Consider the following 27,764-nt stretch of genomic DNA (forward strand, 5'->3'; position numbering starts at 1 on the left):
GCCCATCCACGTCCCTCACTGAAGACAACGTGAAAAAAGTCGAAGATGTTGTGTTGGCAGATCGAAGAGTGACCATCAGGCATGTAGCTGAGGTCACAGGGATCTCATATGGCAGCGTTCAAAGAATCCTTGCGAACGAGTTGCATATGAAAAAGGTCTCTGCGCGTTGGGTACCCAGAATGTTAACCGACGAGCAAAAGAAAAATCGAGTTGACATTTCGAGGGTCAATCTCGAAAAGTTCCAAGCAGATCAAGAAATTTTTTTGTTCCGTTTTGTGACTATGGACGAGACCTGGATCCACCATTTTGATCCTGAAACGAAACAACAATCGATGACTTGGAAGCGAGCCTCCTCACCGACGCCAAAGAAATTCAAAGTTTCAAGTTCGGCGGGAAAGGTTATGGCATCTGTTTTTTGGGACGCTCAAGGCATAATTATGGTGGAATATTTGGAAAAGGGAGCCACTATTACGGGCTCTTACTACGCAGACCAAATAAGGAGATTACGGGAGGCCATTAAGGAAAAAAGACGCGGCAAACTGTGAGCTGGCGTGCTGTTTCACCAAGACAACGCACCGGCTCACAAAGCCGCAGTTGCGATGGCTGCCATTCAAGAAACGGGATTCGAACTGCTCGAACACCCTCCCTATTCGCCAGATCTAGCTCCTAGTGATCTCTAACTCTTTCCTCGGCTCAAGGAACGCCTCCGAGGCAAGAAATTCGAAGACGATAGCGAAGTAATGGCCGCTGTTGAAGCGTTTTGGGAGGGTCAAGAAAAAGAATTTTTTTTCAAAGGGAATCCTTGGTTTAGAAAAAAGATGGACTAAATATATTGATTTGTTAGGAGACTATGTAGAAAAATAAATTATTATTTTAACTTTAATTACCGTGTTTTATTTTAATTATCATTACTTTTGGATCACCCCTCGTATATATGATACAGCTGATCATTTGAACAGAAATAATGTGTATTTCGATGTTACAGATATTTATTTTAATTTTAAACTACCTCCCTATGGAAATTTTTTTTCATAAAACCCTATAAAACATGTACAAATGCAGACCAAATTCTTATAGATCTCATAACTCAGTATAAGAGTTTGGTCTGCATTTGTCCATATTTTATGAGGTTTTATGAGATTTTTTCCACAGGGCTACTGTTTCTTGCCAGCCTACAGTAAAATATGAATTTTGAACCGGTGATAACTTAATTACAAGAACTATAAATATTTGTTTCGACTACTTAAATAAAATGCCCATATACTAAGATTAGTTAGTCGGTCTATATTTTATTGCCGTTACACAATTTGACTAGCCTGTTGCGGCAGTTGTCCCTGCTTTCTATTTCGGTAGTTTTACGTTCGATTACCACCTAGAGTCGGGATGTAATACTTTTTTATATATCTATGATGTCAATTTAAAATAATATCCGACCTTAGGAACTACGACGTGTGTTTGTGTTAAACATATTTATTTATTATTTTATACTTTATTGTACACCACGAATACATTACAAACAAAGCATAAAGATAGTTACAGACAGTGAAGTACAATGGGCGGACTTATGGCTAATTAGCCATTTCTTCCAGACAACCCATACATAGAAAGGAAACTTATTGTCTAAATTGGGTAGGTGGTGTAGATGTATAATAAACTTACATACAAATGTCTACATTCAAATACTTATAATAAAATAAAGAATTATATATTAACATATTTATTTATCTTATTACAGCGCCAAAACTACCAGAGGAGGTTACAAAGCAGTCGTTCCGTCTGAAGATATGGCGGCACTTGGAGACCAATGGCCTGGCTATGTTCCCAAGGCCCGTCTACAACCGTATACCGAACTTCAAGGGCGCGGCCGAGGCTGCCGCGAAACTTGCCGAGTTAGATGTTTTCAAAAACGCCAACACTATCAAGGTCAACCCTGATAAACCCCAAGAACCTGTCAGGTTGGTACAAAATTGTTTTTACATATAGTGCCATGTTCCTATGCTCAGAAAATCCTTCGACTTGCTACTCGTAAATAACAGTTAAATTTCAAACACACGAACATTTCTTAAATTGAACGGTCCGTTAGCAAAACGAATTGTTTTTTGAATACAATACCCTTAAAACAAATATGTCGGTTAGTAGCGAAATGTGGTGAATGAAGATCAATTTTTACCCAATTTTAAGAGAATCTCTTCAAGGTATAACGCTATTAAGATTATTATTTATTAAACTCCATTTTAGTTTTTATTTCTGTTTTCTGTATTCTGTTACTGTCAAATACTGTTGATTTTTATGAACTTCTTGTGCGAAATAAACGTTTTATTATTATTATTATTAAATACGTCTCAAGTAATTTTGTCTATCAGCCGTAATTTTAGAAAGTTATCTTAATATAATCAATGACATTTGCAATTTCATTGTCATTCATTATAGGTAATTAAATCTATTAATCTGTCAAATGCATATTTAAAGCTAGTGATGTATTAACGCTGTAAAACGTGATTTTTATTATGATATTAATTTTAATACTTTGTTCGTAACTCTTATATTATTAGTGTTTATCATTTCGAGTCAATCGCTTTGCAAATTCAATTACATATGCGTATTATAAAAATTGTTTAATACCATACTTTTTATGAAAGAAACAGAATTGATTTAAATAAATCGTGTGTGATTAAAAAAAATCAATACGTACATATTTTAGACTTTTTTTTTCGAGTAAAATGTGCAGAATACTGTATAAATATGTAGAATAAAAGTATAAACCTCGACTCTGTTTTAAATAGTAATTTGAATAAAATTTTCAGCTGTTTCTTAACTGCGTCACAATATATAGTACGATGACCTGTGAAATTATTTTTGTCTCAATATTGTTGATTGTTGTTAAGCTAGTAAAAAGTCTAGTCCTATATACTATGATGAAAAAAATATATTTAAAAATAGATATTTTCGAAGTAGAATTACATACATAGTACATAGCTATATGTACTATAGTTAGATGAACAGATGATAACTAGCATGAATCGTCAATGCTGACGTTCGGAAACTAAAATAAGCTATTTAATTATTTATAAAACTAGAAAAGAGTTTCTTTTAAGAAAAATGATATTGCTTAAGTAGGTATTGTTTGTTAAATTACTAAAAATAATGTTTTAAAAAATAAGTCGAAGCGTACCTACAATTATCTTAGTTAAATATTAAATACAAAAACATATTTTTTATATAAAAATATATGTAGTTCACGATTATTACAAAATAAATATAAAGCTACATAATACTGGTATAGATATGTTAAATGACAATAAATGTATTCAAGAAGAATCGTAGTTGAGAGAGTTTAAAAAAAAAATTAAACAAAGAGGATTACAAAATGGTATTTTATGTACAAAACATTAACATTTTTAGTATGCTATTAATACACGAGATGATGTACATCCTTTTGTGGTTATTGCTCATACTAAGTCATAGCATCATCTTTTACAACCTATAATCTTCCTAAAATAAATTACTTTTCTATCGCAAATAATAATTTTATATTATAATAAATATTAGATTAAATGGTAGATGCTAACAATTAGTACATTTTAATGGCAAATATAAATTTAATATTTAATACTTAAAAATATATGGTATATATATTTCGTATAATATATTATGCGTATTATTTGTATTATCCGTTAATATTATTTTGTATTATCCGTTTATATATATTGTTTATTAATATTGTTGTATGTCGTACTTACTATTTGTACAAATAAAATTATAAATAATAAAATGTTCGGAAGTCTTGAAAAATGTTCCAATCTATTATTTTTTAAAACAGCAGTAGAAATGAAGTAAATCAGTCAGTACAATTTATGTGCAGTTAATGTTACGCGCGGCGATAACTATAATTATAATTACGCAAAACTCAACCCGATATCTTGAGTAATTCATTAAATATTCTGCTTTTTACAATAGGCTCGCTTATATAAGATGTACCCGCTGTTATATGAAAGTTTTGCTTTTCATTTTATAATGAAAGGTAATTAATTACTTGGATATGTATATAAAATTTGTGATAAATTGTACGATAGACGTAGGTGAGAACTTATTAACTTAATAAAAATAAATTTATATTTTTTTTATGTCACTAGGTCGGCAAACAAGCGTACGGCTCACCTGATGGTAAGCGATTACCGTAGCTTATAGACGCCTGCAACACCAGAAGCATCGCAAGCGCGTTGCCGACCCAATCCCCAATCCCCCCAGGAGCTCTGGTCACCTTACTCACCAAAAGGAACACAATACTGCTTGAAAACAGTATTATTTTGCTGTGATCTTCTGGGTCGAGGTACTACCCCAGTCGGGCTACTCCATATTTTGAGCAGGAAATAACTGCTGTGCCCTACCTCAGTTAGATTTATATTTCTGTTGTGGTTGAATGATCACATATTATCTAGGTATAATTATCATAAATGTTTACTTAGACTTACTTCTTTAAGTAGAGCATTTTTACTGAATGAGTTGCTATAAATAAATGCGCTTACCAAACCGCCTGCCCAGCGTGGTTGACTATGGGCAAAACACGTGAGTTCACGCCATTTTAGGTACGAACTTGTGGAGTCTTATGTCCAAAAGTGGATTGTATCAGGCTGAACTGATGATGAGTGATGATAAATAAATGTTTCGTTCTAAATATAATAAAACTAAGAATACAAAGTTTAAAATAGTTACATAAATTTATAATTAACAACTAAATTTATACATGTATTTTGACATAGTAATCAAAGAGATAACCCGAAGACATTGTCCACGACGAATAATTAAATACTAGACTAGACCCTTAGTTTTTTTCACTTTATTTTCCAATTTAACATCGCAACATACAAAATAAATATAATATAACTAGCTGACCCGGCGAACTTCGTATCGCCTAACACAAACTTTATCGTATGGTATTAAAGTTCAAATTGACTTTTAAGTATTATCACAAATCTTTTGTATGGGAGTATAGAAAAGTGTTGTTTTTAGACCTTTTCAGGAAATTTATTTTTTTTTTTTTTTAGAATTTTTCTCTCCGTAAGAACCATCCTCGTACTTCAAGGAACATTTTAAAAAAAGAATTAGCGAAATCGGTCCAACCGTTCTCGAGTTTTGCGCTTAGCAACACATTTTGCGATTCATTTTTATATAATAAAATAATATTTTCCAACTTTTGTGGTCACTAAAAACTATTGCTAAAACATAATATACAAGGTGTTCGACTCCTGTAATCCTTCAAATTGGGGGTTCTGTAGATGTAATAGATCACATTCTGCTTGAAAAAAAATCCCAGTCCAATTTTAAATTTGACTTTGTTAATACACGAGCTACTTTCATAGACTCGTTCCGCGCGATACTTTTCGTGAGCGAGTAAGCACGGCTATAATTTAGAATAAAAAACATGCTCCAAGAAAAATAATTCGTTTCCATAAGCGGTTCTTTAGTTGTATGCAGTTAGTGTTAATATTTCACTTTATCGACTTTATTTTAGGGCTAAGAAAAGTAGTAGGTATTGACGGTTAAATAAAATTTAATAAAGAACGTGATCTATATCACCTACAGAACCCCCATTTGAAGGAACGCATTTGGGAGTCGAACAGCCTCACTCACACAGAATCACTTCAGCCTATCGCAGTGAACAGCCTACATATATTTAACTACTTAACACTTTATTTGACCTGTCTAAAATATGTGCTCAAAGCTAAAATCATTCTAAAACACCTACCCATATTATAAGCGGAAATTTGTTAATGCTACAAAGCAGAATTCGAGTAAATTCAAATAAAAAAACGAAGAGAAAAATAATAAAATAACTAACAAGAAATTAAGTGTATAATATAAACGTGCAATAAATGTAAACTTACAATTTTGTAATTGAATATAAAGTTAGAAAGAAAATTTTGTTAACTTAGCTATTTCAAAATCATTGACAGACTTTATTTATACTTATGTGTATTGCACAAACGTTAGATAGCAAATGTTTGTTTTGGCACGACACTATAGACCTCGAGACTGAAAGAAAACAACGTGAAGATGAATCCTCTTACTTTGTCATAAGATAAATTTAAGTCTCTTGATTATATGATTTGCGAGATAAATAAATATTGCAAATAAATTATAGTTTTCTTGTAATGTGTGGTTTATGATGTAAATGATGTAAAAGAGTACTTTAAATATTCTGAAGTGAAATTTTATAATCTTTCAAATTTAATCTAACCTAGGAATATATATAATATATATATATATATATTATATATATATATATATATATATATATATATATATATATATATATATATATATATATATATATATATATATATATATATATATATTATATATATATATATATATATATATATATATTATATATATATATATATATATATATATATATTTATATATTTAAATTAATCTCACTTAATTTATTTGTACTTTTAATCATAATATAACAATAATTTTGATGACATGTTACTGTAAAACTAAAACTTTTATTTTCAATTTGTACGATTTTATTTTTGTGTTACCCACACATTAGGAAATTCTAAACATTTTTTTAAAACTTTTATTTTCATCAGACTAATTTTTTTTTTTCAAATATCTAAAACTCGAGTGTGTGTAATTCACGCATCACTAATGACGTCCCACACTTATGTAAAATCACTCGCGAAGTAAAGGCAAGGTTGCAATAGCGATAATTAATGCGACTTCATCGTTTCACTTTTAACTTTATTTAGCTAACACTCACCCTTGTGTGCAATCGGGCTTTGTTAATTCTTACGACGTTTGTAGGTAATATAAAAGGTATAACAACTACAATATACAAGATACAACTGAGGTAGGGCACAGCAGGTACAGCAGGAAATATCCTGCACAAAATCTGGAGCAGCCCAACTGGGTACCTTACAGAAGATCACACCTAAGTAATACTGCTGTCAAGTAGTGTTGTATTCCTGTGGTGAGTAATGTGACCGGAACTCCTTGGGGATTGGGGATAGGGTCACCAACTCATATTATAGTATTATGAAAGTTTTATTATTATGAATGTTAGTTCAATCTCAAAATATCGTTTGCCATCTCATGCTTAAAGACTACGATTGCTTTGTAATTAATTTGTTCGTATGTTATTTTTAAATTGTTATAATAATATCCTATTTATCTCCAAAGATAGCACCAATTAGTGCTTCAAAACACAAATAGATAAGTGAGAATGTTTGAGTAACATATTAAATTAACAATTACTGCGATATTATAATATATTTCGTGCCTCAAATTTCTTCAAATTTATGCGGCGCTAAAAATAAAGAAAACGTTAATTATTACTACATTTGAACACATACAAAACGCGTAATTATAATTAATTACGAAATTAAAAATTTTAATTTGTGATAGTGAAACTAATTTTAAAAATTAAAAATTAAAAATTATTTGGGTATGTAACCCACATGATTTATGAACTTGCTCAATCGAAATAAACCTACTGAAAAATTTTTGCTCTAAAAAAGTACAAGTGTTTCTCTAAGTCAATTAAATTATGCATAGATAAAAACTAGACTTAAATAGCATAACGGCCGGTTTCAGCGTTTATAGATATATTTTATCTTGCAAATAAGTTACGAAAAGAGTTTAACAGCAGGTGGTGGACGGAGCCATTGGGACTTGCTACTCCTCAATTAATAAATTAAGTTAATAAAAATATCTCATCTCTGTTTGATACCGTCATCCGTCAAATATCCACAAAATTTATCTTACATTGTACAAAAAAAAAATTAATATATTTCCAGGGTTATTTGCCTAGAAAAGCACAAAACCCTGTACGTGCCAGTGCCACGTCTGCAAAACGGTTTCCTCAACCGATTGGTGTTACCTGATGGAGAGACCAGGTTGGGATCCATAAGGAAGGCTGTCTCTCGTAACGGAATGGAGACTTACGGTCAGCCATTGAGTAAGAATTTAAAATTAATACTTATATATGTATGTCTAATATAATTTACCTATGCACGTTGTTATAATTCATGACAAAAATATGAAAAAAACTTCCGAGTTGATTGGTATAATTGAGTAAAATAAATAAATAAATATGTTAGTATAAAAACGAAGTAGTTCATATATTTCTCTCTTTTTCTCGCATACTTCTTTATAAATTATATTTTAAGCAAGATGAATGCATATCCATCAACAAAAAAAATTGACCTTAAATATATATCTTGTCGAAAGGTAGTATAATATTATTTCCTACTGCACGTAAATCGTTAAAATACCTAATTTATCCATATTTTAATAACATTGAAATGAATATTTCCTTCATAGGTATTGAAGATTCGGTGTCCCTAGACCTCGTCGTCATGGGATCGGTTGCTGTATCGAAGGAAGGATATCGTATCGGTAAAGGAAAAGGTAAATATCTTATTTATTAAAATATATTTTTTTATGTGTTATAATATCGGACAGAATAAAACATTGAAAAACTAAAGGTGAGGAGCAAAACAAACTTCCGGAAAGCTTTCCTTTCTTAGGTTTATTTAAGTTTTTATTTAGTTGCAGTTTAAGCAAATTGTAGTAAAGACGTACAATCGTACGACGTTATTTTATTTTTAAGGTAAAATGTACTATTGTTTGTATTTTTTTAAATGTATTTTGTAATAATTGTAATGGTTATTGGTTGATTTTTCTAAAAAAATACTCATTAAGTTGGATGGATGTGGATAGATAGATGTAGAAAAGATAAATATGCTTAAATTGGGTAAAAAGTATAATAAGGCGAGTCTTAGAAAGTGAAAATATCGAGGGTAGACAAAAATGACGATTGAATTTAACATACTTACCCTTTGATTTTAGTAAAGGTAAGTCATATTGTCAGGTCAAGAAATTAATGGTAATGATAGTCTTTGCTGCTGTGTGGCTACGGCACTAAAGAATTTAGCCACCCCCTCTCTTCCCGTGGGTGTCGTAAGAGGCGACTAAGGGATAACAAGGTTCCACAACCACCTTGGAACTTAAGAAGCCGACCGATGGCGGGATAACCATCCAACTGCTGGCTTTGAAATACACAGGCCGAAGACGGACAGCAGCGTCTTCGGTGCGACAAAGCCAGTACTGCGGTCACCAACCCGCCTGCCCAGCGTGGTGACTATGGGCAAAACACATGAGTTCACGTTATTTTTTGGCGTAAACTTGTAGAGGCCTATGTCCAGCAGTGGACTGTACAGGCTGTAATGAATGAATGAATGAATGATAGTCTTTGTTGTTTTTCAACAGGATATGGCGACTTGGAGTTTGGTCTCATGATGCACATGAAAGCTATTAAGCCGAATACTCTTGTTGCGACTACCGTCCACGACTGTCAGGTAATAAAAACAATTGCAAGGAATATAATTGCATTTTTGGTTTATAAAAATTATAATAAGTGGAAATGATGAAGTTTGTAAATGTAATAAAAATAGAAGTGAGATGATTGATATAGTATAAATATTTTTTTTTTATACAACGTGGTTGGCAAACAAACCTAAAACTCACCTGATGGTAAGCGATTACCGTAATTTGTAGACGCTTGCAATACTAGAAGCAGCGCAAGTGTGTGACCTTACCCTCAATCCCTACCAGGGGCTCTGGTCACCTTACTCACCACAGGAACATAACACTGCTTGAAAGCAGTATTATTTAGCTGTGATCTTCTGTAAGTTCGAGGTACTTCCCCAGTAGGGCTGCTCCAGATTTTGAGGAGGATCCTGCTGTGCCCTACCTCAGTTAATTTAAGTTCCTTGTTTAATTTTAGGTATTCGATACTCTACCCGCTGAGCTGTTCGGGCCCCATGATGTTCCCATAGACCTTATCATCACACCAACACAGGTATATCTTATTATACTAATGACTTAGTACTAAACAACTGAACAATATATAAGCGTGTTAACAATGCGATATGTATACATGTATTTGTTTAATATTAAAACTGTGTAATACAAACCCGTTTGATTTAGACTGATATTAGTGTTTTACGTAAGTATGTAGCTCATAATCGACAAAAGATGGCGGTATGGGTTAAGGACCTCAACATTACTCTTTAAAATTGTCAAAACTGAAGAGATTTTTGAAGATATGTCCCTGGATCTTCAATTTTAGACCAACTCTAGACCTTAATATTGGTCCTTCAAAAAATTTGTAAGATAGTTTTAGCAAAACAGTTTTGGACATTGTTAACGAATACAGAATTTCTTCAAACTTCGCGTTACAAATCCTTTCCCATATATTTCTTTAACATTTCTATGTCATAATTATGTCTAAAAGCAAAAAAGACACTGTATAATTAAGAATTAATAGTTAAATAATGTACATTTCAGGTGATAGAGACTCAACGCATGAGTCAGAGGCCAGTGGGCATCTTATGGCATCTATTATCCAATCGTCGTATTCAGCTAATGCCGGTTCTTGGACAATTGAGGGAGATCGAAATGCTGTAAGTTTTGTATTGTTTGTGAACTTGTAAAGCCCATTTCTATTTATTCGAAACTATTTCTTATAGAGTTCAACTACTGTTGGTCGTAACGGTTAAGTAGTTCAGTAGCTTAGGATTTTGAATTTTTATTATTTTCATGTATTAGAAGTTTTATAAATTTAATGTATAAAGTACCATAACAAAATATGCATTCAATTCGCTGTTTTTTGCGATCAAAGGTATTTGTGTGCATGCTTGTTTGTATAACGTAAAAATAAATACAAGTCTGATTTTTGTAATGAAGTATCTTATCGTGTGATACACGCACTGAGTGGGATGGGAGCGAAATCGAAAAAAGGTTGTTACGACAAGACTTTCGCGACACTTCCTGCTATATTACATTAAAAAATTATAATTAAAAATAAAATTTATACAATTCCTAAATTATCATTTATTATTAATTATGTTCTATCAGTGTTCAATTTATTTATTTATTTATTTATTTGTTGCTTGTAGCTTTGTGCTTTTACATATACCCTTTTACCCTTTACATTCAATCATTAATCAAATTTAATTTTCCAATTTAATTCTGTTAACTTGATATTTTGAAATATAAATTATGACTGTACAGCAAACGTCTACCAGGGCTCCATAGCTCTCGCACCGTTTTTTAGAGTCGCGTTGACCGCATCTAGTTAAGTTTTAGTACTTTTCTAATCGGCACGGCATACAAACGCAATAAATGCAGAGTGCGTTAATTAACGGCGTTCCGCTCAGTGCTATATTAGAACATTCGCTGAAGCGAGAAGCGCGCGAGTAGAGACGCTCACTAGAGCTCATACATTCTAACTGGCAGCGAGCGATTAGCGTGACTCTAAACCACGCACGTGTAGTAAAGCTGAACAGAGAAACAGAAAGTATTAAAAAAACGAGTGTGCTTTAGACCACACAACTGAAGTAAAACTTACAAAACGTAACTCTCTTTCCGTCTTTACAAATTTGTATCTCCCTCACAACTTCCGTTCGCCTCGCCTGATCACACTTTTCGTAACGCTCTCGTTTCGCATTCACCAGCGTCCTCCCCAAGTCAAGCGTGCGTAAAGTTTTACTTCATAACTAGTCTCAGCGAGGAGAGTACGTGTGTGCATGATTACGTATGAACGTGTACGTGCTAGCTAATAATAAATGATGATATATTCCAGCGCCGGTCGAGCGTGCACGCTGAAGGAGGAGGACACGGACGTGGAGGAGCGCGCGGGCGCGGCGCGGCGCCGCACGCGCCGGCGCACGCGCTCGCACAAGAGCCACAGCGAGGGAGAGGTGCGTGTGTGTGTGGGAGTGTATGTGTGGTAGCGTGCACGCTGAAGGAGGAGGACACGGACGTGGAGGAGCGCGCGGGCGCGGCGCGGCGCCGCACGCGCCGGCGCACGCGCTCGCACAAGAGCCACAGCGAGGGAGAGGTGCGCGTGTGTGTGGGAGTGTATGTGTGGTAGCGTGCACGCTGAAGGAGGAGGACACGGACGTGGAGGAGCGCGCGGGCGCGGCGCGGCGCCGCACGCGCCGGCGCACGCGCTCGCACAAGAGCCACAGCGAGGGAGAGGTGCGTGTGTGTGTGGGACTGTATGTGTGGTAGCGTGCACGCTGAAGGAGGAGGACACGGACGTGGAGGAGCGCGCGGGCGCGGCGCGGCGCCGCACGCGCCGGCGCACGCGCTCGCACAAGAGCCACAGCGAGGGAGAGGTGCGTGTGTGTGTGGGACTGTATGTGTGGTAGCGTGCACGCTGAAGGAGGAGGACACGGACGTGGAGGAGCGCGCGGGCGCGGCGCGGCGCCGCACGCGCCGGCGCACGCGCTCGCACAAGAGCCACAGCGAGGGAGAGGTGCGTGTGTGTGTGGGAGTGTATGTGTGGTAGCGTGCACGCTGAAGGAGGAGGACACGGACGTGGAGGAGCGCGCGGGCGCGGCGCGGCGCCGCACGCGCCGGCGCACGCGCTCGCACAAGAGCCACAGCGAGGGAGAGGTGCGTGTGTGTGTGGGACTGTATGTGTGGTAGCGTGCACGCTGAAGGAGGAGGACACGGACGTGGAGGAGCGCGCGGGCGCGGCGCGGCGCCGCACGCGCCGGCGCACGCGCTCGCACAAGAGCCACAGCGAGGGAGAGGTGCGTGTGTGTGTGGGACTGTATGTGTGGTAGCGTGCACGCTGAAGGAGGAGGACACGGACGTGGAGGAGCGCGCGGGCGCGGCGCGGCGCCGCACGCGCCGGCGCACGCGCTCGCACAAGAGCCACAGCGAGGGAGAGGTGCGTGTGTGTGTGGGACTGTATGTGTGGTAGCGTGCACGCTGAAGGAGGAGGACACGGACGTGGAGGAGCGCGCGGGCGCGGCGCGGCGCCGCACGCGCCGGCGCACGCGCTCGCACAAGAGCCACAGCGAGGGAGAGGTGCGTGTGTGTGTGGGAGTGTATGTGTGGTAGCGTGCACGCTGAAGGAGGAGGACACGGACGTGGAGGAGCGCGCGGGCGCGGCGCGGCGCCGCACGCGCCGGCGCACGCGCTCGCACAAGAGCCACAGCGAGGGAGAGGTGCGTGTGTGTGTGGGAGTGTATGTGTGGTAGCGTGCACGCTGAAGGAGGAGGACACGGACGTGGAGGAGCGCGCGGGCGCGGCGCGGCGCCGCACGCGCCGGCGCACGCGCTCGCACAAGAGCCACAGCGAGGGAGAGGTGCGTGTGTGTGTGGGAGTGTATGTGTGGTAGCGTGCACGCTGAAGGAGGAGGACACGGACGTGGAGGAGCGCGCGGGCGCGGCGCGGCGCCGCACGCGCCGGCGCACGCGCTCGCACAAGAGCCACAGCGAGGGAGAGGTGCGTGTGTGTGTGGGACTGTATGTGTGGTAGCGTGCACGCTGAAGGAGGAGGACACGGACGTGGAGGAGCGCGCGGGCGCGGCGCGGCGCCGCACGCGCCGGCGCACGCGCTCGCACAAGAGCCACAGCGAGGGAGAGGTGCGTGTGTGTGTGGGACTGTATGTGTGGTAGCGTGCACGCTGAAGGAGGAGGACACGGACGTGGAGGAGCGCGCGGGCGCGGCGCGGCGCCGCACGCGCCGGCGCACGCGCTCGCACAAGAGCCACAGCGAGGGAGAGGTGCGTGTGTGTGTGGGACTGTATGTGTGGTAGCGTGCACGCTGAAGGAGGAGGACACGGACGTGGAGGAGCGCGCGGGCGCGGCGCGGCGCCGCACGCGCCGGCGCACGCGCTCGCACAAGAGCCACAGCGAGGGAGAGGTGCGTGTGTGTGTGGGACTGTATGTGTGGTAGCGTGCACGCTGAAGGAGGAGGACACGGACGTGGAGGAGCGCGCGGGCGCGGCGCGGCGCCGCACGCGCCGGCGCACGCGCTCGCACAAGAGCCACAGCGAGGGAGAGGTGCGCGTGTGTGTGGGACTGTATGTGTGGTAGCGTGCACGCTGAAGGAGGAGGACACGGACGTGGAGGAGCGCGCGGGCGCGGCGCGGCGCCGCACGCGCCGGCGCACGCGCTCGCACAAGAGCCACAGCGAGGGAGAGGTGCGTGTGTGTGTGGGACTGTATGTGTGGTAGCGTGCACGCTGAAGGAGGAGGACACGGACGTGGAGGAGCGCGCGGGCGCGGCGCGGCGCCGCACGCGCCGGCGCACGCGCTCGCACAAGAGCCACAGCGAGGGAGAGGTGCGTGTGTGTGTGGGACTGTATGTGTGGTAGCGTGCACGCTGAAGGAGGAGGACACGGACGTGGAGGAGCGCGCGGGCGCGGCGCGGCGCCGCACGCGCCGGCGCACGCGCTCGCACAAGAGCCACAGCGAGGGAGAGGTGCGTGTGTGTGTGGGACTGTATGTGTGGTAGCGTGCACGCTGAAGGAGGAGGACACGGACGTGGAGGAGCGCGCGGGCGCGGCGCGGCGCCGCACGCGCCGGCGCACGCGCTCGCACAAGAGCCACAGCGAGGGAGAGGTGCGTGTGTGTGTGGGACTGTATGTGTGGTAGCGTGCACGCTGAAGGAGGAGGACACGGACGTGGAGGAGCGCGCGGGCGCGGCGCGGCGCCGCACGCGCCGGCGCACGCGCTCGCACAAGAGCCACAGCGAGGGAGAGGTGCGTGTGTGTGTGGGACTGTATGTGTGGTAGCGTGCACGCTGAAGGAGGAGGACACGGACGTGGAGGAGCGCGCGGGCGCGGCGCGGCGCCGCACGCGCCGGCGCACGCGCTCGCACAAGAGCCACAGCGAGGGAGAGGTGCGTGTGTGTGTGGGAGTGTATGTGTGGTAGCGTGCACGCTGAAGGAGGAGGACACGGACGTGGAGGAGCGCGCGGGCGCGGCGCGGCGCCGCACGCGCCGGCGCACGCGCTCGCACAAGAGCCACAGCGAGGGAGAGGTGCGTGTGTGTGTGGGACTGTATGTGTGGTAGCGTGCACGCTGAAGGAGGAGGACACGGACGTGGAGGAGCGCGCGGGCGCGGCGCGGCGCCGCACGCGCCGGCGCACGCGCTCGCACAAGAGCCACAGCGAGGGAGAGGTGCGTGTGTGTGTGGGACTGTATGTGTGGTAGCGTGCACGCTGAAGGAGGAGGACACGGACGTGGAGGAGCGCGCGGGCGCGGCGCGGCGCCGCACGCGCCGGCGCACGCGCTCGCACAAGAGCCACAGCGAGGGAGAGGTGCGTGTGTGTGTGGGAGTGTATGTGTGGTAGCGTGCACGCTGAAGGAGGAGGACACGGACGTGGAGGAGCGCGCGGGCGCGGCGCGGCGCCGCACGCGCCGGCGCACGCGCTCGCACAAGAGCCACAGCGAGGGAGAGGTGCGTGTGTGTGTGGGAGTGTATGTGTGGTAGCGTGCACGCTGAAGGAGGAGGACACGGACGTGGAGGAGCGCGCGGGCGCGGCGCGGCGCCGCACGCGCCGGCGCACGCGCTCGCACAAGAGCCACAGCGAGGGAGAGGTGCGCGTGTGTGTGTGTGCGCATATGTATGCGCGTGAGTGCATATGCGTGTGTGTGTACGTGCGTGAGAGCGTGCACGTGCGTGAGAGTGTGCGCGTGCGTACGTACATGCTTGCACATGTGCGTGCGTGTGCGTGTGAATGTTCGGTAGCGTGATCGCTGAAGAAGGGAAACAAAAATTTAAAACTGAAGTGATCTGCTGTAGTGCAATAAATAACCTTTTTTTTCTTATTTCACGTTAAGGTTTCTGATTTGTTTTTTTTTTAAACCTATTAAGCCTGTATTTGATAATGCTGAAAACTAGAAACCTCGCTTCTACAATTGTAATAACGATTCAAAATTGCTAAAATCTTTGAGATCCTCTAGTTTCGTAAATACGAGTAATATTACAATCTGAATTCCTAATTTAACACCGCAAATTATAAGATTAAATAATTATTAATAATATATTTACTTTAACGTGATAAACAGGGTAACACGACAGAAGGTGAAGAAGGTAAACCCAAACCGCGTCGCACGCCTCGCCGCCGTAACAGTAATAAGTCGGTCAGCAAAGATGGAAAAGAAGGAAAGGAGGGTAAAGACGACAAGCCTAGACGTCCTAGGCGCCCGAAACCTGTGATTGACTTCTCTGTGAAAGTAAGTCTTTACGAGTCGTTTACTAAATACAGATGATATAAGTAAAGAATGAATTGCGTAAAAATTTATGCTATCGCCAAATGTATCGAAATGAAATGCGCGCGAGTAATTCGTATACGATTTGCATAAATACTCAATGCACCTTTACATATAGCGTATATAGCACTATAAATTATGTATTATGTCTTAATATAATTTAAAATCACTTAACAATTCGCTAGTGACTATTAACATCGTCGGAACTGCAAAATCGCATTTTTTTGTTTATTTCGTAAAACGTTCCCAAATAACCAAGTCTATCATCAGCTGAAGAGAATTTTTTTATTTTATGCATATATTATTTAGTTGTGGTAATTCTGACAAATCAGTAACTATTAGTCTTAACCCGTTAAAAATGTAACAAATGACTTTTCTCATATTTACACATTAAATACCGGCTAGTAATAATATTAAACATAAATAGCCTGTTCAGCATTACTTTAAAATTTCATGATCCTGTTTAAATAAGTAAAAAGATACGCGCAATTTACACTTTGAATTGCTCTCCTGTAAAGTTGTTGTCTGTTTTTTACATCTGACGTTTTTAATAGTCATAGGCGAATTACTTGTGTAAATGTCACGGATTAGCATCCAAATTAAATTTACTTTTTTGTGATTTAAATATCTTATACTCTTAGTAGGTAATCAGTGTGTGGTTACCTCAAGACATTTTAATTTTAACTTCTAACTTATCAATATTATAGAAATAAATAAATATTAATAATAGAAAATATTAATAGACAAATATTAATAATAACTATATATCGACGTAGGAAAGCATATTTGCTGTAAGTAGACAAAATACCTAAAGTGACTTTTTACTACCATTGGAATCAGAAAAAAAAGCCACATCGAATGACCCGGGTCGTGTGTCTCTACGATGAAAAAAAAATTACATACGCCGTTGAAAACGCCCGTACTTATATTTTTTTTAGCAAGATTAAATGCTGTATGTAGACCAAAATCTAGTCATTTTAGACATTTTGTACTTACAGCAAAAGAAAGACTGCATTTTTTGCTTTACAAATAGTTACTTCTTCCCATTTAAAAACTTAACGCTACTTACAACATTTCTGTGGCGTGTGATTTTTACATTCGTTTACTTACAGCAAGTTTAGGGAACCTACAGTCTTAGTTTTTGTTATTTACAGCAAATCATCACGTATTTGCTTTAAAAGCTCACATCACATAATGCATTTTAAAAACCTGTGATTTTTTAGAAATTTGATATAATGCATTTTGATAAATCATTTATCAATTTAATTTACTGTTACGCCATTGAAAAAATGATAGTACTTTGAAGTTGTGTCGGTGGTACCGCATCGCTACCGGCTCCGCCCGCACCCTTCGTTCCTTGTACGACATTCTGTTATTGTCTCATCATAAGCGTGGCATTTGATTTGAAACGTCGTGTGTGCTGAGTATCCGTAATAAGTGGCGTGATTCAGATTGAACCTGAGTATTATATCACGAAAACGTGTCGATAATTATTTACGTATTGTATCTTAATCGAATCTATCTGATACAAGCAAAGTATTCCACATTTAACAGCTTGTAAAGCCTACTTTTCAGTTGAGAATGATGGTAAGCAAATCAAAACCCAATGTCTCTATTCTATCCCAGAATTAGGTGCAGATGTTGAGAGCAATATGGAACAGCCTCAAAGTAAATCACCAGCTACTGAGAAGAGAGCTATGATCGAAAACAACGTAAAATTGATGGACCCTGAAAGTCTACTCTCCGGTCTTAGAACATGTGCAGCAGTGGGGAGCTACGTGCAAACGCAAATTCAAGGTCCATCTCCAGTTGCTACTCAAAGTAACGTGCTACAGTTTCGGCGTCCATCTGTAGTACCTTCAACGAGTTTTGCGATTGAGAGCGACGTAGTGCAGGTATCATCTTCAAGCTATTCTCTGATTCCTGGCATAAGTACTGCTACAAATGGCGTTGTGCAGATGCAATTTATTCCTGAAAACAGTTCTACATTTGAGAGCAATATAGTGCCAATAGGATCTCCAAGTCTATCAATGTTCCCTAGAACGAGTGACAGTAACCTGGTACAGATACAGTTCCGAAGTAGTTTACCGTCCCCTGAAACAAACAAAATACAGATAACAGAGGACAGAGGTACCAGAAGGATAAATCCTAAAAGATGCAAGAAAAAACTAAATTTCGATAAATGTTATCTTGATTATGTGGACGATGTGGATACGCTATTATTAAATGAAGCATTTGCATCAGATGACTCAACAGATTGGAGTGAAGAGGAAGAGTCATCTGACGAGATGGAAGATGGAGATCAACACACTAAAACTGCAAAAAGAAATAAGAACAAGCAAGGCAAACATAAAGACAAAATAAAAACAAAGACAAATCATAGGCACATAAATATAGAAAAAAATAAAACAAAAGCGTTGATTAAAAAAGAAAATGAAGAAGAAAAGGAAAAAGGGAAACAATATTTAACTAGAAAAGGAAAATCTATTGAGGAAAAAAATGAAACCAAACCCATGTACTGGCAAAAAATGTAGAAATAACTGTGAAAACATAACCGAAGAACGGCGTATAAATTTATTTTACTATTTTTGGAATCTTAAGTGTACGCAAAGGCGCAAAGATTGGATTGCTCAATGCTTTCATAAAAAAAGTGTAAAGAACCACACGCCACAAAATAGAGGAGTATCACATATGAATATTTTATTAATGAAGGAGAAGGAAGGAGAAAGGTCTGCCAACAATTTCTTATCGCGACTCTCGATGTGACGCAGAGATTTATTTTGTATACAATGCAAAATTCAACAGACAATTTTTCCAAACTTGACGAAAGAGGTAAAAACGGTGGTCATAATAAAACATCACCGGAAGTCATCGCCAAAGCCAAGCCTTTTGTTATGTCTCTGCCATTATTGCCTTCTCATTATTGTCGCAAAGATTCCACACGACTGTACCTGCCAGAAAATTTCAAAAATATTACTAATTTGTACAACATTTACAAAGAGCACTGCAGCGGTGAAAATGTAAAACCTATGTCTTTTAAAGTTTTTTCAAAATGGTTTCGTAGTACTTTCAATATTGGCTTCCATATCCCAAAAAAGGATAAATGTATTCAGTGTTTGGCCACAAAAACCTTCGAGGTGAAAACTGAAGAGGAAATGAACAAGTTAAACGAGCACATAAAAGAGAAAGAAGAATCATACAAACGATTTTTATGTCATCAGGATCTTAACAAGACAGACAAAAGTGTTATCTGTGCCAGCTTTGACATGCAGAAAGTGCATAATACTCCACACGGTGACAATATGGCCCTTTATTATAGCCGAAAAATATCAGTGTATAATTTCACAATTTATGAAAGTAGCACACGCAGCTAGGGCTCTGTAATATATGGAATGAAACAGATGCCCATCGTGGAGCAAATGAGATTTCGACATGTGTATACATATAAATTATATAATGGAAGTTGATTCTCAAGTCAAAGTTAAGACCTTATTATTGTATTCCGATTCCTGTTACGGACAAAACAAAAATAAGACCGTTCTATGTTTCGCTTTGCATTATCTAGGTGTGTTAATTTTGAAGTTATTCAGATGAACTACTTTATCCCTGGCCATACATATATGCCTGTAGATAGCATGCATTCTGTGGTAGAACGAGCAGTAAAGAAAACAATAGTATGGGCTCCATCTCAATGCCTACTATTGTAGAAATAGCCAGGAAGAACCCCTTTCCTTACAAAGTAACCACACTTGAAGGAACAAATTTTATGGGATTTGAAGAAATAACAAATAATACTTTTAAGAAAAACCAAAGAATCAATATTTCAAAGATACGTGTGGTTACATTTAAAAGGTGTAAACCAAATGTGATGTATGTAAAAAACTCAATGTTGCCACAAACTGAAACAATTGAAGTGCAATTGAGCAGCCTCAATAGTGCAATGCCGAAATCAAATTTATATTTGACTAAGTTACCAATATCCCAACAAAAATATAATGACTTAAAAAAATTAGTAGAGAAAAAAGTGACTCCAAATATTTACGCCAAAGAATATTTAGGTTTTAAGTACAGTTGTAAAACAAATGACTGTTTACCTGAAACCGATGAAGATGACTGAAAAAAAAAATGTGAATGATTCGCGATAGCATAATTTTAATATCAATGGTTTATTTACTTTTCCTAAAATATGCTTTTGATTGAACACAATTTCTTCATGTTAAGTTTCAATTATAATTGTATTTTGTTATATCTTTCGTTCTATAAAATGAGGCAAATTGGCACTAAGTTTCTGTTTTTTACTTTTAAATAAACATTCTTTGATTGGATACAATGTTTTTATTTACATCTTGCATTCCTAACTAGTTTTAGGGCCTTACCTTTTTATATTGAATATTTTATTTTTTTACGTTTTATCTCTTATATATAAGAGAAAAATACTTTTTTAATTTATCGTATTTTTGAAACGAAGTTCCTGCAGTATAATTAGAGTTTCAAATTTTGTTTCAACAATTCAAAAGACCACATTTTTTTTACAAATGGTAAACGACATTTTTTTTCAACCAAACATTACATTACCGACTGACTCACTGCATTTCTAGATCTAATCATACTTATAAATTTAATCTTACATTTTGAATTGCAGTACCCAAATAAATAAATTTACTACATACAGCATATTTACCGCCTGTAAATTAATAATATTTCCATCTACGCGTACATTTCTCTTCCTTAGTTACAGCTCTTTAAAGGTAGGTGATTTAAAAAACTGTTTGCTGTAACTAGCCAAACATGTACTTATAGTAACTTTGGATAAAAATTTTACATTGCAAATAGTGTCTGGCAGCTAAATAAACCTATGTTTCAAAAATGGTAGCAATATCATGGATAGGTCTGACACTATTAATTTTTTTCCGAAATCAATAAAGTTTCTTGGCTCTGGTGAACAATTGCAATATGTCTACTTACAGCAAATATGTTTTCCTACGTCGATATAAATAACTATATAAAAAAATCCCTTACTAACAGTAACATAGGTTAAGTGTATATTGTAAGTAGAACGTGTACATATATGAGGGGTTTAGTATCAAAAACAGCAAAGTCCATTTTTTTAGGGTAGCCACATTTTTATACATATACTAACTTCATATCTTTTCCTACTAATTCGTTCTTACCAATCAAAGCAACATCAGCTTTGTGCAATAGAAATTAGAGGTCAAAGAATGAAGAATGCAACAAAAACAGCAATGTCCTAATGCGGTTAAATCAAAAACAGCATTGTCCATTCGGCCAATGAGAGGCCGGCGTGTTATGCCTAAACAGTATGGCGGGTGCAAACGCAGAGAGTAATACGGTGTGACTTTTGTACCCAATAAAACAACTTTTAGAAATAGTAAATAATTGTATTTTGTTGGTAGACTATTCAATTGTTAATTATGGATAACTCACCAATAGTTGTCGATAATAACAAATCTAGAAAACGAATCAGAGATCCCACAAAATGGAAAAGAAATTTGGAGAAATTTGAGCAGTTAGTTTAGTTTCATTTACTAATTTTGATCCTTTAACTCTGGGAAATATTAATATACCTAAAATTATTGTTTATATATATTTTATTTTTAAATAAATCTAGATATTTTATAATATTTATGTCGATGTATGTAATTATATGTAAGAAGTAGTACAATGTTGCTTTGCAGCCGAATTGGGCTTGCACGACCGGGGTGGTACTTCTCGCTCACATAATACCGGCGTAAAGTGACAGCTATGCTGTCGCGTTTCGTACGGTTTGTGAATTTCCGGTGACCTATTAGAAGAGGAGGAGTGAAGGTAGGCAACGTATTTACATAACCTCTGGTTGTGTTGATGTTTATGGGCGTCGATAGTCACCAAAAGGCTTCGACTGCTCGCTTGCCCTCCTATACCAAAAAAAAATTATCTATTTATAATTTTAGTATGGTAGTAGTATTTTTTAGCTATCGTCATAACCAATATTATAAATACGAAAGTGTGTTTGTTTTTATTCAGTTACGCCTAAAGAAAATTATATATTCACAGCGCCACGGTTCGCTTAAACCGAAAATAAAAATCATCATATCAAAAATTTTGATCTAGCGGGTACATCGTTCCATAGTTAAATTGGCTAGAGCGCCGACAAGGTCTGTCGGAGACGCGGGTTTGATCCCCGCTGGAGCGGTCAATTTTTGATATGATATTCAATTGACACAGGATTTTATAGAAGTGTTTGCAAAAAAGGTAAAAAAGCGGCTGATATTACTCCTCTGAATATACCCAATATAGGACGTATAAAAACAGTAAAAATCAAAGACTTGAATAAGCTGTTGACACCGCATTTTGGTGATGCATGGAGAGAATTACCCACATTGTCCTATTATGATAAGCTCATACCTCAAAATATAGATAGCGGAAGATGCGAACTACATGAAGAAGAAGACGAAGAAGCATCTTGTCAAGAAAATTTTGATCTACCTGATGTTCGAATTTGATTAAATAATCGCAATACAGATATTTCCTTTCTAGATCCTTTATTACTTATTTCCAAAGAAAATCGTTTGACGTTCTATTGTTTTTTTTTTTTTTATAAAATTTAAATTGATAAATTAGTAAAAGTTTTTGTTTAACAATAAATTACATCATACTTAATATTTTTATTTATATCAATTTGAACATGCCAATTGCCCCTTCATATTCATGTAATTTATAGATACTTATGTAATTTTTTTAAAAAATTCGTTAAGTATCAAACTATCTATAGAAGTTGCACTATACTAAAATAGTATAATCAATATCAGCAATGTCCATCAAAGTTTGATTCAAAACCTGCATTGTCCTCAGATTAGTTTCAAAAAACGCAAAGTCCATTGGTTTTTAGTGTTTTATTTATATTTAGGACAATAAATACGTTGTTTTATAATAATTATGACTTGTATTTTATTGTTTGGTTTATTATTTAATAAATTTGTAAAGTCTACTTTATGATGAAGGGAGGAAAACGTTTATTTCATTTTATTTAAAATCATTAACATTGGACTTAGCTGTTTTTGAAACTATACCCCTCATATAAATAAGTGTAGATATGATAACTAGCAAATAAGTGTAAATATAGACATAGATAAGAAAAATAATAATATGTTCATCAAATTGTAATTGTAAGGAGAAAAAAAAACCTAGTTTTACGAGGCAGTCAGTCACAGGACTGTCGAGTTGTAGTTGTAATAAAAATCGCCTGTGGTATTATAATAATGCATGCTTGCTTAACAAAAGGCATTGGCATTTTGAGCCCGTGGATGTAAATTTTTAAATAATAAAAAAAATCAGTGTGTGGTCACGTCAAGGCATTTTAATTTTAACTTATAACTTATAGTAAATCGTAAGGTAAAAAGGTAATATTGTGGTCATGCTAGAACCATTAGAAGTTTTAATAAAATAAGTGCAAAGCACCAGCGGGTTATGTCAGACTCCTACTGACTAAAAAACTCCCACGTGTGAGCAGTCGTTCGCCTGGGTGCGGCGAGATGAGGTCGCGCTAGCATTCGCCTCCTCGCCCCGGGCAGAAGAATATCCTGTGCTAGTTTATGTTGATGTCATGTACTATATACCTGATTTATTTTTCCAGATATCAAATATCGGTCCCAACACTCGAGTACGCGATTTAAAACAAGCGCTATCTGAACGAGGCGTCAAACCTCAGGTTATGGTTTGGAAGGTAAGCTATATAGTATTCCAACGTTTTATTTTAATGATTATGTTAGTTTGTTAAGTAGATTTAATGTCAATTTGTTTGCAGGGCTTCCGTGGTTTCTGCTACTTACATTTCTTCAAGCCCGGTCCACAAAAGGTATTATTTTTTTTAACGTTACTAATTATATAAAAAATAATTACCTGTTGTATAAAATGATCCTTTGGAGCTTGATAAGTTTGAGTCATTTTCAATATATATGTATATAAACGATGCTTATGTAGACAAAGAAAAATATGTTTCCTTAATATTTTATTTGATTTTTATTGTTTGTTCTTATAGCCGCTCTAGTTTACAAGTACAATCTCATGATCATCATTTAACGTTGATATTTAATATAATAGTACCGTTAGCCTTTGAAATAATAACCTTATAACTTGAAAGTTCTCAGAATACTATTAACACTGATCTATACATTAAAATCCAATTAAGTATATTTTAAAACAAATTTAATTCCTAACATAAGGTAAGTAGTAAAGATATTACAACCTCCAGAACGAAGGTGACAACGTCCCAGCGGCGAGTACTGTTTGAAATAAATTTAATTGTCAAAATAAGCTAACTAGAGTTCTAAAACCAAGTTTTTCGAGTTTCATCGTGATTCATTAGGTTTTTTTAAATACCCTAAGTTTCGGATACTTTACAGTAACCGAGGTCAAGGGAGGAACGATCCGATAGAATGATTAATATACAATGAGTAAAATTCGCGTAAACAATGGAAAACGACATGTAACTGGAGTTGCTACAAACCCCCAGGGCGAAGGTGACAACGTACCAGTAGCCAACATGGAGAGCGTATTAGCAGCTCTGTCGCAGATGTCGGTGGGGGGGTCGGGGGGCGCGGACGAGCCGCGCGACGACAAGCCGCGCCTGCTGTGCGTGGAGCCCGCGCCGCCGCGCAGCGCCGCGCCCGCCGAGGTGAGGGACACGAGTGCTTTAGATACACCACAGAGGTTACTTACCGTAGGACGGAAGAAAGGAAACGAGTGCTTTAGATACACCACAGAGGTTACAATACCGTAGCCTGGAGACAGACGCCTGCTACACCATAAGCATCGCGAGCGCGTCCGACCAAACCCCACCCACCCTTTTTTTTTTTATACTTTATTGTACATCACAAATACAACAAACAAAGCATAAAGATAGTTACAGACAGTGAAGTACAATGGGCGGACTTATGGCTAATTAGCCATTTCTTCCAGACAACCCATAACATTTTCCCTTAGAAGCTCTGGTCACCTTAACACAAGAACACAAAACTGCTTGAAAACGGTATTATTTAGTTGTGATCATCTGTAAGATTGAGGTATCTCAGTTCATTAAATTTCATAGAAGAGAGGCGACGATTTCTCAGAGCTTCAAAACACACTAAAACATAAATTTTAACACAAGAGACAATTTTAGTTCTAACTAACAATAATTGTCACAAACCACTACACATACATTTCAATATAACACTTTGTTATATTTATTTGTACACCAAAAAAGAGATAATACATAGCAAATTGATTTTAACAATGTATCATAAGGTACAAAAGGTGGCTTTATCGCTGAAAAGCGATCTCTTCACGGCAACCTAGGGGCAGAGTAGATGAGACATTTTTATTTTTTCAATATATTTGTGTATTTCAATTTTAACTATATCTACGACTGCGTGCTTATGTTATAAAAACGTTAAAAAAAAATCAATTTATTTTTCAGGTACATTAATTCGTGAGAGCCGAAGCGATCGACACGGAGTCCCAACATAATAATAATTTCTAATCACGCATAAGAACGTTGCTCGCTTTATTTGCACACGATAGGGGGCTCTGTCGCATTCCGATACTAATTGTTTTAGCTTTAAGGTTGATTTTTGTTCGTGTCGTGCCAAGCTGCGGGTTTTCGTGTAGCTAGAAGCGATGAATTTCTACTTTAGGACCAAGTAACACTTTGGGAGCCATACTTTTACTTATTTTTATTGCAAAATAATATGTTTTCACTTCAATATTATGAATTTCGAAATGAAGTTGTAATGTTTTTGAAGTCTAATAAAAGTACAGCGATCGATGCTATTGATCATTCGTGATTGTCAACATAGAAATGTCACTTTTTGACAAATGTCAGTTATTCTTCGCTTCGTTTATTTTCTCGTTTTTTTCTCATTCGCGTGGCACGACACTGTTCGGAGAGAGAGTGAGCTACATATATTTACAAGTTATAAATTATATCTCTATGAATGTTTTAGTTGTTTCTCTAGTCTTAATATTAGATTAATATATAATTATAATAACTATGTTTACGACTCCTCGTTTTCAATGCAAATACTTTAAGCATTCTTCCGTAATTGTAAAAGATGCTATATTTTAGTATAGAGGAGTAGTTTCATTGATGGTTTTATTATGAAAAATACTTGAGGGTGCTTTCGTAAACGGAAATCCGAACGAAATTTTATTAAATTAGTTTGAAATGGATTTGATTAGTTTTAAGAGATATTTATTTTGAAAGTTTTCTCTACGTTCGGATTTCAGTTTTCATTCTTGTATATTTGTGCCAACTTATAATAGCAATATTTTTTAATAGAGTTAGAAAAAGATTTCTCTCGTTAGTGATGTGAATTAATTCGTACATATCGATGTGGGAAGTTGGTATAAATATTTTTTTAAACTAAACTTTACTTTTCTCAGTATTAGGCAACGAGTCATTTTAGTCTCGGAGAGTAATATATACTTCATAATATATTTAAATTATTTATGGCGAAGGTACTTCGCTAATCCTATGGTATCTTAGTGAAAAAAAAAAACATGTATTTTATATATAGAACTGTGGGATCTGTATTGATGTATTTTTCGAAATTTTTCGTTACTAAAATGAGTACATACTAGCTTCGTATACGAAAAAAAAAAATCTATTTTTCTCATTTAGTGCGTAAAAGGTATATTTTTGTGCGTTTTTGTCGTTATTATTTGCAATACTAAATATGTTTTCATAGAAAATATTATTAGTTGTAATTTAAGAGGTATTTTAGAGGGATCTGATTGGTAGGTTAGAAGCTCGACAAGAACGTACACAATGCACTATAAAATTTTCAAATTATGTTATTACTGCAAGCATAATAGTTTTTTGCCTACGTTGTTAACACTGCTGTGTACTTTTTTTATTTGTATTCCTATAACGTTGAGTAGCGCGCATGATGTTTTTTTTTTTGTTTTGTATTTTTTTTTAAATAAATTTATTTAACACTTGTTTTTTTTTCTTTCCTATATATAGTGAAGTTAATTAAACTTGATACTTGAAACTGAATGTTGTGATGTAATACCGATTAGAATTGAAAGTCAAATTATATTCTATTTTTCTAGTGATTCGGTGTTTTATTGATGTCTGATTCATTTTTTACGTTTACACACTTCCACTCATAATACGGGTAGCTGGTTGATTTAGGCTCTAAACTCATATTTGGTACAGTTCAATTAAGGATTCAATGAAGTGTAAAAAGTTAAACATTGATAGGGTGTTAGACTCCTAACTGCGTTCCTTCAAATGGGTGTATATGTTCAATGGATTCTCAGGCTGTATTAGATCATGTTCCACGTGAAAAAAATTCCTAGACCTCTTTTTATTTGTCTTAATATACGAGCTACTCTGGCAACATACTTAGGCATACCGTCCAATGCTATTTTTTAGCCCTTAAAAACGTCGATATAAGTGATATTTTAATAGTAATTGCGACATTCTACTATACTCTGTACATTCGTTTATTTTTTCTTATTGACAGTTCAAGAAAGTTTATTAGTGACTCTCTCACACGTTACCTATTTGACTTGAAATAATAATCGATTTTATTCAAGAAGAATTTTCAATCGATAAATGAAAATTTTTTAGTTTAAAAATATTAATCATTCGTTTATTAGTTATTTTGTTAGTTACTTATTAAAATAAT

At 38.0% G+C, this 27,764-nt stretch overlaps 1 protein-coding gene across 1 annotated transcript; it reads left to right on the plus strand.

Moving 5' to 3' along the window:
- The first annotated feature begins 281 nt into the window (after nucleotides 1-281).
- LOC123664985 (methenyltetrahydrofolate synthase domain-containing protein) lies at nucleotides 282-27,186 on the plus strand. Its single transcript, XM_045599350.1, has 13 exons — nucleotides 282-541; nucleotides 1,722-1,955; nucleotides 7,806-7,966; nucleotides 8,332-8,418; nucleotides 9,280-9,368; nucleotides 9,797-9,871; nucleotides 10,360-10,475; nucleotides 11,657-11,774; nucleotides 15,886-16,053; nucleotides 23,723-23,812; nucleotides 23,894-23,944; nucleotides 24,602-24,763; nucleotides 25,547-27,186. The coding sequence occupies exons 1-13, from the start codon at nucleotides 282-284 to the stop codon at nucleotides 25,553-25,555; spliced, it is 1,620 nt and encodes a 539-aa protein (XP_045455306.1). The 3' UTR covers nucleotides 25,556-27,186.
- Nucleotides 27,187-27,764: the final 578 nt, after the last annotated feature.

The sequence above is a fragment of the Melitaea cinxia genome, chromosome 23, assembly GCF_905220565.1.
Source record: "Melitaea cinxia chromosome 23, ilMelCinx1.1, whole genome shotgun sequence".
Taxonomy (NCBI): Eukaryota; Metazoa; Arthropoda; class Insecta; order Lepidoptera; family Nymphalidae; genus Melitaea; species Melitaea cinxia.